Genomic DNA, 15,036 nt, shown 5'->3' on the forward strand with positions numbered 1-15,036 from the left:
TAAGTTCCCGGCAATAACAACCGAGGCATCCAAGAGGTTCCTGGCACTAACATTATCTGCATTAGTTTAGCAATACAAAACAAAACAAAAAAAAAAGCTAGGTACAACCCTGTTATTACAGCAGATGGTAAAGAGGTTATTCATTTTCCTAACCAGGTTTCTGGGACTTGAAAAGTGTGCGAATATAAGAATACAAGCAGAAAATAATTTCACTAATTTATTGGAAATCTATTGGAATCCATCCTGATAAACCAGGGAAACTACTCATAGATCTAGAGCCCCTCAGTGCTGCAGCGTTGCAGGTTACACTGTGCAGAAGCACATCCCCCCTTCCTTCTCAATGTGAGATTACAGCAGGCAGAGGGACAGGGAAGTGCTACTGCACAGTGTAACAACATGTGAACCTACAGAACGGAGGGGCTCTGGTAACAACCTCCAGAACCATTCTGGATCATAAGCATTAATGAAAAAGTATAACCCTGTGTGTGATGGAGGGTTGTATCTCACCCTTAAATGAGGGAAATAGAATGTATTTGGGAATTTGGTTTCTCAGAAACCTGCCCACTCATTATATACACATTAAAAGGGGTTGCCCCACAACAAATTACACTTGCCCCACCCCAATTATTACGACTAAGAAGGCCGCCCCTCTGTTGGGGGTTGCATGAGGGCTCTGCTGCTTCATTCAAGAATTTGTATGGGACCTAATCTAGTTGAGCGCTTTTCTTTGATAATCCTATAAACTTCAGCAGGGCCGCCGCCTTCAGCAGGGCCGCCGCCTTCAGCAGGGCCGCCGCCTTCAGCAGGGCCGCCGCCTTCAGCAGGGCCGCCGCCGCCTTCAGCAGGGCCGCCGCCGCCGCCTTCAGCAGGGCCGCCGCCGCCGCCTTCAGCAGGGCCGCCGCCGCCGCCTTCAGCAGGGCCGCCGCCGCCGCCTTCAGCAGGGCCGCCGCCGCCGCCTTCAGCAGGGCCGCCGCCGCCTTCAGCAGGGCCGCCGCCGCCTTCAGCAGGGCCGCCGCCGCCTTCAGCAGGGCCGCCGCCGCCTTCAGCAGGGCCGCCGCCGCCTTCAGCAGGGCCGCCGCCGCCTTCAGCAGGGCCGCCGCCGCCTTCAGCAGGGCCGCCGCCGCCTTCAGCAGGGCCGCCGCCGCCATCAGCAGGGCCGCCGCCGCCCTCACCTGGGCCGCCGCCGCCCTCACCTGGGCCGCCGCCGCCCTCACCTGGGCCGCCGCCGCCCTCACCTATCGTGGGACAACCCCTTTAAAAGCTATATTACCTTACTTTCAAACTAAGCATTAAAGTAATATAATTTCACAGTCGCTTTTAAAAAATATATTTTTTTTATTGCAAAACACAAATTAATGACATAATATTAAAAATAAAAACAAACACAAAATCATAAGACGGGGGACGAGTCCAATTTCCCAAGAAATTTCCCAATTTTACATAGAAATGTGTGTAAGTAAAGACTTATGTGAGTGGACATGGCACGGCAAGAAGTAATGTCTCATATCACCCACTGCATAGTGTGAGCAGCGCCAACCTGATGGTGGACAAGCCAAAAGATATACAGAGAAACAATAAAAAAGAAATCAGGAAATCTATAGAAAAAAATATATATAAAGAATTCACCAGACCTAACCGATGGGAAAACATAACGCAGCGATACAATTTATACGTAACAATTACAACCATGGAGAAGAAACTGAGAAAGAATTGTTCTCAAAGCCTTAATAAGGGGATGTCACATGAAAACATCACTACCAATAGATGTTAAAAAAAAAAGTAAATGGGGCAGGGGGGGGCTGCTATGCAAGAATGAGCAGCTCCTATTCGTGCAGCTATAAGCTACCCCCCTATTTTACCAACGTCCACTATGTAATACCACTCTTCACCAGCAGGGGCATACCAGCCAAAATCTCTTATACCCATCAGTATTAAAGGGGAAAACTAAAAAAAAAAAAAAAAAACTTACAATAATCCAGCTGCATATGTATAAAAATCATAGAGGAAATGCAAACATTCTCAGTCTGTCACAGTCCTTGAGCAAGGACATCACTGATATCGTACAGTGCAATAAAGCAAAAAAAAAAAAAAAAATATATATATATATAAAATACACAAAAGCCTCATCCACAAATATTATACAATCACATGAAATAAAATGATAAAAAAAAGCAACATAAAACTTCTAAATAAATCTTCATAAAATGCAAAAAGAGTAAAAAAAACAAAAATTATAACAAGTAAAAATTCTGCATATAAACTACACAGGACCTAGAGCCAAAATAACTTATTTTTTTAAAATATTTTCTTAAAGATGAAGGATTTGAGATATAAATAAGAGACTTCTAATACAGACATCACACTGAGGTCAATGATTGCAGGACCCAATACAAGGTCCTTCAGGCAGTTACAGGGGTGGCCATGCTTATACAGGCAGTCCCCGGGTTACGTACAAGATCTGTTCAATACATTCGTTCTTAAGTTGAGTTTGTATGCAAGTCGGAACTGTATATTTTATAATTGTAGCTCCAGAAAAAACTTTTTTGCAGAGTTACAAAAATTTTTTTTTTGCTGTAATTGGACCAAGGATTATCAATAAAGCTTCATTACAGACACCTTACAGCTGATCATTGCAGTCTGGGACTATAGTAACATCCAGAGGTCACAGGGGGCAGAGGGGTCCGTCTGTAACTAGGGGTCTGCTTTAAGTCATATGTCCTTAAGTAGGGGACCGCCTGTACATGGCTTTTAAGTTCCCCTGTGGTCCAGCATGTATGTAATATATACTCTCCAGTGGGGTTCTACACCTTCCAGCAGGGGGTGAAGACCACCGCTCTACGCAGCATTAAAGGGATTGGTCCTTTATCATGTCCAGGTCCTTAAACCATTTGTAGATAGACATGAAACACAAAAGAGGTAGCAGTACAGAACTGACAATACAAAAACAGACAAAGCAATAAAATGCATAAAAAGCTAAAGATTATGAGCCTGCAAAAAAATCCATAAAAAAAACCCAGTAGTTCGTACAAAGCATTTTGTTGCCAGACTTGTATTCATTGCACTAGTAGTTTTACACTATAAACTACTTCCTCCATACGGGGGGGGGGGGGTCGGAGGCGCGCTGGATTATTTCGACCCAGTGGCTGTTCTTCAATCATGACCCAGTTTTATTTAGGTGACCGAGTGAGAAGAGCAGCCAATCATCTAGATTTCCATAGTAACAGACAACAAACCTCACGTAGTCGGATGCCTGCTTAACTGTAACATGGAAAAGCGACAACTACGAGCCGTGGATCTGCGGCTCACAATACTGGTAGAGATTTGGATTGAGTGAAGTTGAAACAGTAAGGGGAAATATATAGGAAAATATGAAAGGAAACCTACTATTAATCTCCATCCTGATAAACCAGGGACATTACTCTTAGATCCGGGCACCGGGACTGTGGGATCTTCTTATATGTGTTATCCATGGCCACATTCCTCTAACATCAACTTCTACAATTATTGTAATGAGCTGCAGCTTCACATGCTGCTACACTGGGCAGGAGAACAACCCCCCCCCTCCCAATGTAGGAAATTAAATCAGGCAGAGGGAGGGGGAAGGTGGGACTAACAGCCTGTGTAACCACAGCACAGAGGGTAACACCCCCGGAATCCTTCAGTCTCGAAAACATAATTTTATAAGTTGATTTTAGAAGGAAGGAGGCCATGGATAACACATATAAGAAGATACCACAGTCCCGGTGCCGGGATCTATGAGTAATGTCCCTGGTTTATCAGGATGGATTCTGATGGTGGATTTACTTTAAATTAATGGATTAAGGTGTAAAAACACTTATCATTCTGTTGACTAGAAATGGTGAGATTCCTGTTTGTGTTAATTCACTCGCTGCGACTTTCACGTTATAACAGGCTCCATCGTGTCACATGACCACATCCTACCAGACAGTGCAGGGATCACGTGACACAATGGGAAACAGACATAGAAGCCCCCCCCCCCAGCAATGCCCATTACTAACAATCCAAATGATCATATTCTACAGTAGAAAAATTCACAGAAATTTGCCTTAAACAACCCCCCCCCCTCCCCCAGTAAAGATCAACCCACCACACATTCACGTAAAATGAACATCAGCAGAAATCCTTTGGGAACTTTTTCTGTTTTTACAAATTTTTTTTTTACACTTTATATAAATCCATTAAAATCTGAGCAAAATATATACAAAAAAGATATAAACCCAACATTCAGAGCACAGTCCAGGTCTATGAGTATCGCGCAATGTTACATTGTAATTGGTCACACACTGTAAGGCCATAGTCATTGGTTCACAGCTACAATGCCGAGCGTCGAGGAGGAGGAGAAGGGGGGGCCAGGGGGAGGAGGAGAGGGAGGGAAGAGGAGGAGAGGAGGGAGGGAAGGGAGGAAGGGAGGAGAGGAGGAGAGAGGAGGGAGGAAGAGGAGGAGAGGGAGGAAGGGAGGAGAGGGAGGAAGAGGAGGAGAGGGAGGAGGAGGAGGAGGAGAGGAGGAGGAGGAGGAGGAGAGGGAGGAGGAGGAGGAGGAGAGGGAGGAGGAGGAGGAGGAGAGGGAGGAAGAGGAGGAGGAGAGGGAGGAAGAGGAGGAGGAGAGGGAGGAAGAGGAGGAGGAGGAGAGGGAGGAGGAGGAGGGAGGAGGAGAGGGAGGAAGAGGAGGAGGAGGAGAGGGAGGAAGAGGAGGAGGAGAGGGAGGAAGAGGAGGAGGAGGAGGAGGAGGAGGAGGAGGATAGGGAGGAGGAGGAGGAGAGGAGGAAGAGGAGGAGGAGGAGAGGAGGAGAAGGGAGGAGAAGGGAGAGGAGAGGGAGGAGGAGAGGGAGGAGAAGGGAGGAGGAGAGGGAGGAGGAGAGGGAGGAGAAGGGAGGAGGAGAGGAGGAGAAGGGAGGAGAGGAGAGAGGGAGAAGGGAGAGGAGAGGGAGGAAGGGAGAGAGGAGGAAGAGGAGGAAGAGGGAAGAGGAGGAGAGGGAGGAAGAGGAGGAGAGGGAGGAAGAGGGAGGAGAGGGAGGAAGAGGAGGAGAGGGAGGAGGAGAGGAGGAGGAGAGGGAGGAGGAGGAGGAGGAGAGGAGGAGGAGGAGGAGGAGAGGGAGGAGGAGGAGGAGGAGAGGGAGGAAGAGGGAGAGGGAGGAAGAGGAGGAGGAGGAGAGGGAGGAGGAGGAGAGGAGGAGGGGAGGGGAGGAGGAGGAGAGGGGGAGGAGAGGGAGGAGGAGGAGGAGGAGAGGGAGGAAGAGGAGGAGGAGAGGGAGGAGGAGGATAGGGAGGAGGAGGAGGAGGATAGGGAGGAGGAGGAGGAGGATAGGAGAGAAGGGAGGAGAAGGAGGAGGAAGAGGGAGAGGAGAGGGAGGAGAAGGGAGGAGGAGAGGGAGGGGAGAGGGAGGAGAAGGGAGGAGGAGGAGGGAGGAGAGGGAGAGGAAGGGGGAGGAGAGGGGAGGAGGAGGGAGGAGGGGGGAGGAGGAGAGGGAGGAGGAGAGGGAGGAGGAGAGGGAGGAGGAGAGGAGGAGGAGAGGGAGGAGGAGAGGGAGGAGGAGAGGGAGGAGGAGAGGGAGGAGGAGGAGGAGGATAGGGAGGAGGAGGAGGAGGGATAGGGAGGAGGAGGAGGAGGATAGGGAGGAGAAGGGAGGAGAAGGGAGAGGAGAGGGGGGAGGAGAGGGAGGAGAAGGAGGAGGAGAGGGGAGGAGAGGAGGAGAAGGAGGAGGAGAGGGAGGAGAAGGGAGAGGAGAGGGAGGGAGGGAGGGAGGAGGAGAGGGAGGAGGAGAGGGGAGGAGGAGAGGGAGGAGGAGAGGAGGAGGAGAGGGAGGAGGAGAGGGAGGAGGAGAGGGAGGAGGAGAGGGAGGAGAAGGAGGAGGAGAGGGAGAGAAGGAGGAGGAGAGGAGGAGAAGGAGGAGGAGAGGGAGGAGAAGGAGGAGGAGAGGGAGGAGAAGGAGGAGGAGAGGGAGGGGAAGGAGGAGGAGAGGGAGGAAAAGGAGGAGGAGAGGGAGGAGGAGCAGGAGAAGGGGGAGGGGGGGAGAGGGAGGAAGAGGAGGAGAGGGAGGAGGAGGAGGGGGAGGAGAGGGGGAGAAGGGGAGGGAGGAGGAGGAGAGAGGGGAGGAGGAGGATTGGCTAAGACCAAACCTCCCACACCATTTGGCATCTGAAACCAATCCCTGTACAAATCACAACAATGAAGACGAATGTCCAGCAACAAAGTGGAGCTCCAGAAAGTCCAAGGACAGCGAGAAAGAGGTCAGGAATTTTTGGGGGGGCTTCTGTAAAGTACAAACCGTTAGATAAAAAAAAAGAACCCACCAAAAAATAATAAAACATGGGAGATCCAATGTTTTTAGCAAAGGAGTGGGGTGGCTGCAGTGTCCCTCCAAAGGACAGGAGGCAGGTATACTGTAACAGGGCAGCAATAGAAATATTACAAGGAGTCCAGAAAAGGCCCCAAAACTAACAATGCTTGTTATATGACTAACGAGGACCAAAAGACACATATATACAGGTAATGGTCTTGAAAATGTTATCCATGAACTCCTTTGTTATGAAATCAACTTTTAAAATTATGCTAATGAGTCAGAAGGGCTCTGGGGATGTTACTAGAGCCTCTCCATGATGTTGCTTTAGAGGATGGTACACACAGACTGAAACAACAGCATGGAGGGGCTCTGGTAATATAATGTAATGAGCAAGAAGGGCTCTGGGGTTGTTACTAGAGCCCCTCCATGCTGTTGCTTCACAGGCTGTGTAACAGCATGGAGGGGCTCTGGTAATAGCCCCAGAGCCAGTCTAGTTCATTAGTATAATGAACAAATATAAGAAGATTACTGCAGTCCCGGTCCAGGGATCTAGGAGTAAGTGTTACTGGTTTATCAGGATGGGTTTTCCTTTGAGGTCCCCCACCCTTTGTCATAGTCCTGGTTATATCACACTTTCTATGTGACCTCAATGCTTCTAATAGGGACGAAGTCCCATGAAAATTGCTATTGCTGTGATTGCTGCAATTTACACGTGACTCTTCCCGACACAAGAGAATCCTGAGGCTGCGGCAATAGCGCCGCTCACTGGTAATTAGAGGGAGTGTTGGCCATAATGACAGCACTGGTTTGAAATACCTTTAGACAGATTATAATGAGGGAAATAGGTTGACAAGTGTCCAGTGGGTGGTCCCTCATCACCTCCGGGGCTCCAGTGTAATCCCTGCCCTGTACGGACGTCTCCAGTACAATTACATGTCTTACGTCACATCTACAAGACGTGTTGGGAAAAGCAGGGCAGGGTTTATAAAGGGCACCCTGAGTGCTGGCCATTACTGGGACCACCAACTAAGAACTTACAGATCTCACTGCCAGCCAAAAATATTAACCCATCTATAGAAAAGGTCATCAATATCAGATCAATGATGGTCTATGACTCGGCCCCCACACAGACAGTCTTATTTTCAGGAAGCAGACAGTGACATTCTCAGTGTAGTGGTGACGAAAGGTTATTACAGGTCAGTTTTCATTCAGTATAAGCTGCAATGACTCAGTTCAGCCACTACAACGGACGGCGCTGTCTGCTGGAACAGCTGACGTGTGTGTGGGGGAAGCTTGGAGTTGAAATTGAGGATCTTTTATATTTACTAATATTATGAGTTTCCTCCTCAATTCGAGGGTTGTATGATAAATGTGATTCAGACCAACACTCATCGGTCAATCAGTCACAAAGATTTCCCTTAACCGGTAACCACAGAGCTCCAGGCATTGAATGGTTAATCTTACAGCACACAAATGATATCTAGAAATCCTATACAGTCCTATGTAGATTGCATAGAACAGCCCGGGCCCCATATCCAGTACATAAAACACAGCACAAATAATCCAGTCCCGCCTCGCCCTCCCCAAAAACAGTGCATACAGTATCTTCCAAATACAAAGTCAAGAATAAAAATATACCCTTTATTTTCTGGTCTGTCAGCATTGAGTACATGTACAGTAAATAGAAGGACGTGTGACGTGATAATGTCCAGGATGCAATAGGATTTTCATGGAAAAAATAAAAAAAAAATCGTCTACAGTTGTGAAACAGGACAGACGGCACATAGTATGTACAAGCGATATCATGGAGACAGCGGACAGAGGAGGGGGGGGGGGCGGTTCGCAGCCTAATCTGACCAAGTGACAAGGTAAAGCCATGGGATTAAAGAGAAAAAACATTGGGCGTCGGTCTCGTACTCTTCCTGTGAAGACTGCATTTACTTGGAAAAGGGGGGGGGGGGGGGGGTGCGGGAAAAAAAAAAATCCCCCCCGAAAAATTGGCATATAGACATTTACATTCTGACACGCTAATAGAAACTGTGATCCCGTGAGCTCTGAAAAGAACTCCTGGTGTCCCCAAAAAAAAAACCAAACTCAACGATTCACTACACCTTGTTTTTCTTTTTTTAAATTTTTTTTCAGAACTTTTTTTTTTTCCTCCTCTGACAAATCTGAAAGGTCTTAAATGACACGAATCTACGATTACCATTATTAAGTTGCAACTTTCTGTCTATATTACTGCATCAAGCCAGAGAACACTTAAATGCACTTCACAGCAAAAGATTATGTAAACTTTTTTTTTTTTTTTCAGTTTTTATTTTCCTTTAATTTTTTTGTTTCCCCCCCCCCCCCCAGCATTTCCTTTGCGAACCTGAGGACGAGCTGTCATCCGAATTGAAATCGAGGCACAGACTCCGCCCTCTATTGCCATTTTTTTTAACGACAGTCGGCCTCGCGGCTCTACAAGAACACGTCCTCCTCTCTTTAGTGGTTTTTTATTTCAGCTGATACCCGTTAAGGCCTACAGTTCCTAGTGCGACAAGGACCGGCAAACTACGTGCAGAGCGCCGTCGCACAGAAAGGATTTTAGGAGACGTTGGCAAAGTCATCTTACTTTTTAGTTTTTTTTATCATTTGAGTAGGTCGATGGACTTTGCCGAAAGATAAAATAAAGTTAATCTGTATATTGTTATTCTTACAAGCAGCTCCAAACCTGAGTATTGAATGGTTATATCTAAACATACAAAAATGTATGTACATTTTCTTCTCCACCGTCATGTAAACAGTTGTCTGTAGAATCCGTTTTCATCCCTTTATCTATGAGACATGCATATCATACATACAGTTTAAATATACAAAAAGAAAGAAAAAAAAAAAAAATTTGAAATAAAATTTACACTCGTCCAAGAAACCCAAGCGTCAGACTACCCTGCGGCCGCGCCTCCTACGAGGCCGAACGGACAAGGCTTGAAGCAATCTAGAAGTTTCAAAGCAAACATCCGTTCTTCTGTTCATAGAATGGTAGAAATACTGAGATTTTGCACCTTTCCATGCGGTTACAGTATTTTTCTTAACACTATCGGAAGTGGAGATAGACTTTTTTTTTCACTAGACCTCTTCTTATTCAGAGCGAGGGATAAAAGCAGCACTTATAAATGTATTGAAACTGTGGCAACAGACGTTACCATTGGTTAGATAAGGAAGGGTTTTTTTCCCCCCCCAAACTAACTTTTTTTTTGTTTTAAATTAAAAAAATTATATATAATATATACACATTAAAAGGGGGTGGGTAATGGGGTGTTGAGGGCATAAAATTAAGAGCGATAATCACATGTTCATTCCTTGGGCACTTAACAGCGAATCGAGCATGTCAAAAGTATCTTTGTAGTCCATATGCTGGCTGTTTGCACCGTACTCGTGACTGGTATCAGGGCCGTTGCTCTCCCCAGGCTTCTTGTCCAGTTTCACGAGGGTGCTGAGATGCCCGTAGCCCACCTGGTATGTGACAGGGGGAGGAGGGAGTAAGGGATGGTTAAGAACAGTGTTGTGAGAGGATATATACTGCTTAACAGAGGAAGAACTAGTACCTGAACTTTTGGAACTTTTGCTCATTTTGGAGTGGTGGTTGTAAGAGGCGTCATTGGAATGCGGCCTCTTTCTTGAGGAGCTGGAGCTCGAGGTACCACCATCGTTGGGCACACCAACGGGACTCCGTAAAACAGTTGTAGGCAGTCCGTCCATATAAAGCTTATTGCTGTTGTTGTTGCTGCTCGCACTGCTGTAGTGTGAATGTGAATGCTTGTGGCTGCTACTGTGGTGTCGACTGGAAGAATTGTGCTTGTCCTTGTGTTCTTTGCTCATGTGCGGACTCGAGTGCTTACTCTTTCCGCTGCCCTCGTCGGACGAGCTGTGTCTGTCTGCGGAAGAAACCTTAATTTTCATTTTCAAGTCATCTTTGCTGGAGGCCCTCTCCGTCGGAGGGATGGGTATCCGTAGCTTCAGGGAACCGCTCTTATCCTTTTTCTCGGAAGAATGTTTCTCGGTCTTTTCACTACTGGAAAGTGGAATTTTCATTTTGATTGGAGACGTCACATTGCTGCTGGACGCTTGGCTATGCTTTTTATGCTGCTGTTGGTCCCCGTGGACTATTGGAATTTCCCGAACATCCATATCAACAGTTTCAAGTTTGCGTTTTTCCCGATACTTGTCCAAAGACATTTTATGAGACATTGTTACAGGAGGAGCAAATAATTGTCCATGGTGTTTGCTGGATGACTTATGAGCATGCTCGGGCTTAATCGAATGCTCAGAAACCTTATCGGATCGGTGATGCAAGCCAGGGTGAAGCTGCACAGCAGTCATATTATAAGGAGCAGATGACAGGGAGCTCTCCTGTTTCTGGCCAAACACTTGCTCTGTCCTAGCTTGATCCGGATGTTGAGGCCATTCATGATGAGATGCCATTGTATAGGAAGTACCAGGCATTGCCAAAATAGCAAGTTCCTCCGAGTTATGGGTTGCCTGAAGTGGCATGCTTCCTGAGTTCAAAGCTACCGGTGCAGGGAATGCAGAAGTTGAAGCTTTTGGAAAACTGGCACTTGCTCCAATACCAGCTACAGGGTCCACTAAAATTGAGTTGGCGGCAAGTGAAGAATTCAGCAGAGCACTGTCGAGTTGACCGTCAGACTTGGGTTTTCTTGCAGCTGCCTGCGTAGCCTACATAAAAATAAAAGTACAAAATAACTTGTTAAATAATCATAGAATTGGCAACGAATACGAAGAAACTTCATGCTTAAACGTTACGGTCCAAATATGATTTTACAGCACACATTAAGATCTGCTACTATCTGCTACATTGAAAAGGGGGTGACATGTTTAGCCTCTGTCTAATCCACATAAAACAACTACTACCACCACAGTGGATCGTCATTGCACAATAGCGTTAGTTAACATCTTTACCCTCCAGTTTCGAATCCTTTTCAATCGGCTGGGCGTCTTCTCAAGAATTTGCAGAAATTCATGCGTCAGTTCTGGAAGGAGAGAAAACTTTAGTATAAGAAGGCGGATGCCAGGGTCCCCCAAGTAAAGTTATAGATAACATGGCAAGGTAGGTATTCAAGATCTAAGAAAGCTGCTACAACAAAAATGTGGCATCATTCCAACTAGACCTAACCATTACACGTCAATCATATCTACAAAAATCTCAGCTCAAGGAGGAAATTCTCACCATCCAGCAATTCCAGTGTCACGGTCTGGTCCACGTACTCCCACCAATGCTTCCCATCAGTAGATACAGGGATCTCCCAGTTGGACCACTTGCAGGCCAGGTGGATGCAAACACAGGCGATCACCGTGGGCTTGTACTGAAGGCAAAAAGTTGTCAGGTGAAGGCTGCAAATGACAAAGAAGGGGGAAGGGAAAGAAGGAAAAAAAAGAAAAGGGAAAAAAACAAACATTAGTTTTCATGACCCTTATAACCAAATGCATCAAATATAATTTAAAGGGTCACAATCATAACTGCTCTGTTACAGATCTAACATGGGAGGATGATGCCAAGAAGGCAGATTACATTAACTATATAGACCAAGAATTTGTGGTAATACGATGATATCGTATAGAGGGCCAATCTTGGTTCCCTTCTACCTACAGGGGACAAAGTCCCATTTACTGATAAACATAAAAATATAAAGAAAACAAACTTAAATTGAGATTTCCATTAAATAAAAACTTGTGTGTAATTAGTGGGGGACTGATGACGTGGCAGGCCACAGATTCGGAGAATGAGGCCCACCGTACATGCTCCGCTCCACCTCACAATAGTGTCCACTTACAAAGCAAAGTATGGAAAAAGCACATTGCAAGATACAAAAACAAGAAACAAAAAACTGAGCTTGTATAAAAAGCAGCAAGAAGTCTCCGGCTCCTGTGAATCATAAAGACAGCAACAATCAATACTACAAGAAGTCCTCAACTAGGAAACCTCTGGCTTCAAGTGGAAAAGCAGTCACTTAATGAGGCTACAGTGGTAAAGACATGTAGAATATGAGGATATTCACAGGCAGCAGATTTATTGCAGAAAATCAACTACACGTCTTGTTCCTGGTTTTCTGCAGAACTCAGAATTGGACGATTACAGAATTTTTTGCAAAAACTCTGTTTGCTTGTCAAAATACTCTCGTAGCCGGGGCCTCACAATGACCAGCCTGTATATTTCAAGTTCATAGGTAGTGACTCTTGCTTTGGCAGACTGGGGTAATCTGTTGTCTGTCAGAGGGCACGACTCACTGCAGCATAGTCATCTGAAGTCACTGCCTACCTATAGGACCACGGTCACATCACGTACAGGACAGGAGAGAGTAGTCCTGCTGGGTGGCAGGGTACTCATAGATTCATATATAACTATCATGAAGTGAGTATGGGTCCTCATAGGGTTCAGTCTGGCAATTACAGCCCAAAATATGGTCTTTATACAATAGTTTGTAAATTAAAAAAAAGCTTTCAACCAGCAGTATTTTTTACCAATCCACTGGGTATGTGATAAATATGCGAGATTGGTGGTGATCTGATCAATAAGATCTTCCCATTGATTATTTGGAGGGAGAAAAAACAGTCCTCCATTCCTTCCTACCACAACACTGTGGGTATTAAGTGCACAGACTATGAATGATTTAGGCCAGGCTCATCCATCGCATCACACCGTCTCCTTTCAGCTTGTATCTATGTGGAATAGAGGCCTAGCATCCATCATTCTAGAGATATAGTTGGGGATCTAGTGGTTGTACCGCCACCATCAAAAAGTGAATTCCCTATCCAGTGTTTAGGTAATAATTCTCCTGGTTGAGATATAGTTGGGGATCTAGTGGTTGTACCGCCACCATCAAAAAGTGAATTCCCTATCCAGTGTTTAGGTAATAATTCTCCTGGTTGAGATATAGTTGGGGATCTAGTGGTTGTACCGCCACCATCAAAAAGTGAATTCCCTATCCAGTGTTTAGGTAATAATTCTCCTGGTTGAGATATAGTTGGGGATCGAGTGGTTGTACCGCCACCATCAAAAAGTGAATTCCCTATCCAGTGTTTAGGTAATAATTCTCCTGGTTGAGATATAGTTGGGGATCGAGTGGTTGTACCGCCACCATCAAAAAGTGAATTCCCTATCCAGTGTTTAGGTAATAATTCTCCTGGTTGAGACACCCCTGACGTACAGTAAAGTCACCTGTAAGAAATTGGAAAATCACAAGGCAAACAAAAAAGCACATTAAACCATTTCAAACCAACTAAACCAAGTGTCAGTCAACATATTTCAGTACACATCCACATACAAATAGCAAAATATTCATATAAAACCCCAAGAGAACAGAAGGCAGACGTAGATGAGGAGCTTTGGAAGGAAAAAAGTTTTAAAAAAAATTATTCCGGGTCAATAACTGTGCACCCTTAAACCCCCCCCAAACAAGCTGCTGCAGGATGGGCACAGGGGGGCAATGATATGCTCTAGTGCCCATCATGCAGGAGCACGGGGGGGGGGAAGATCATCCACCTCTGGGAGCTCAGAGCCAAAAGGCGACACCGTCCAAAGAGAATACGAATCAGTCACTGCTAAGGAAAATTAAAAAAAAAACAAAAACAGAAATGGCCGCTGTTTAACATATAGCCAATCTCCTGGAAAAACAAAGAAGAGTTATTAATAAACTGGAGGAGAACAAACCGTGACTTTTTATACTGCAGATGATTTTGTTGTTTCTGAATCTGGATTCTGAGTCTCTTGTATAACATGCACAATATGAAATATGTAAAAGATGAAGAGATCGGGTCTAGTATTTTCATCTTTGCTGTATAGTTGGTTTGAAAAGAATGGCAATGCGTTATCAATTACCGAGTAATATATGGCATCTTGAAAAGTATTTATGGTATAAATTTAGATTGTAATTTATAAAGTGATGTGGTTTTAGGTAGAAGTTTAGGATTCGTTATACTTACCAAGATGCTCTAGGGTAAGTTTAGTTCTTTAGATGCTATTCGGGGCTACCAGTTTAGTAAATGCACTCAGAATCAAGAAACTGATCAGAAAGCAACACTACATTTTCTTCTTGTGCAATCCTCCCCTGTGTGTCAAAGGCCCGAATACAGAACAGAGCATTAGACACAGGGAAGAGACCAGGCCATGGAGGCAGCCCAGACCCCCCGTGCACATAGGCTAGTAAGACACAGGAAGGGGACCCTGCAGTAAAGAAAGGTATAGTGTGCTATGACAGTGCAACAAAGGTTCGGATAACCACCTGTTGGTAGCCATGAAATAGGAGGTCTGTGCCAAATCCTTGCTTGCTGCAAAAGAAAAAAAACAAAAAAAAAAACAAGTTATGTATCAGAAGGGCACATATTCCATCATGGACAAAGCAAATACATTTGTTAAAGGGGTTGTCTGGGTTTAGTTATTTTACATATATGGCTCTAAGGGGGTTATAAAAATAGCAGCTGTGCTAGAGCGGCCGTTGCAGGCCACCAGTGACAGGAAAAGGGATGAGTTTGTGCTCTTTAATACATTTATACATCCCCCTTCCTGGAGCCATGCATGTGAAAATACCTACATCCAGACAACTCCTTTACAAGGGTAATCTCATCTGGGCACAGATATTTAATTCATCTGATATATGAAAAAGAAGGGCTAAGTGTGTAAAGATAATATCCCATAAATGTAGCCATGTTGTCACTTAGAAACATAATAGCTCTCCTT

At 45.4% G+C, this 15,036-nt stretch overlaps 1 protein-coding gene across 4 annotated transcripts in view; it reads right to left on the minus strand.

The window, feature by feature from the left end:
• Positions 1-15,036, minus strand: part of CCNT2 (cyclin T2) — a 34,526-nt gene that overhangs the window by 11,466 nt on the left and 8,024 nt on the right. The window contains exons 6-10 of one of the 4 annotated variants that reach the window (XM_072122276.1): positions 14,582-14,627; positions 11,530-11,693; positions 11,262-11,332; positions 9,890-11,018; positions 8,648-9,797 (exon numbers count right to left, since the gene is read on the minus strand). In XM_072122276.1, the coding sequence (XP_071978377.1) occupies positions 9,730-9,797; positions 9,890-11,018; positions 11,262-11,332; positions 11,530-11,693; positions 14,582-14,627 (1,478 nt within the window). In that variant the 3' untranslated portion in view covers positions 8,648-9,729. Of the gene's footprint in view, positions 1-8,647; positions 11,019-11,261; positions 11,333-11,529; positions 11,694-14,581; positions 14,628-15,036 lie in introns of those variants that run through there. The other 3 variants (XM_072122275.1, XM_072122272.1, XM_072122273.1) reach the window with 3 other exon arrangements.

This window comes from Engystomops pustulosus, chromosome 8 (genome assembly GCF_040894005.1).
Source record: "Engystomops pustulosus chromosome 8, aEngPut4.maternal, whole genome shotgun sequence".
NCBI lineage: Eukaryota > Metazoa > Chordata > Amphibia > Anura > Leptodactylidae > Engystomops > Engystomops pustulosus.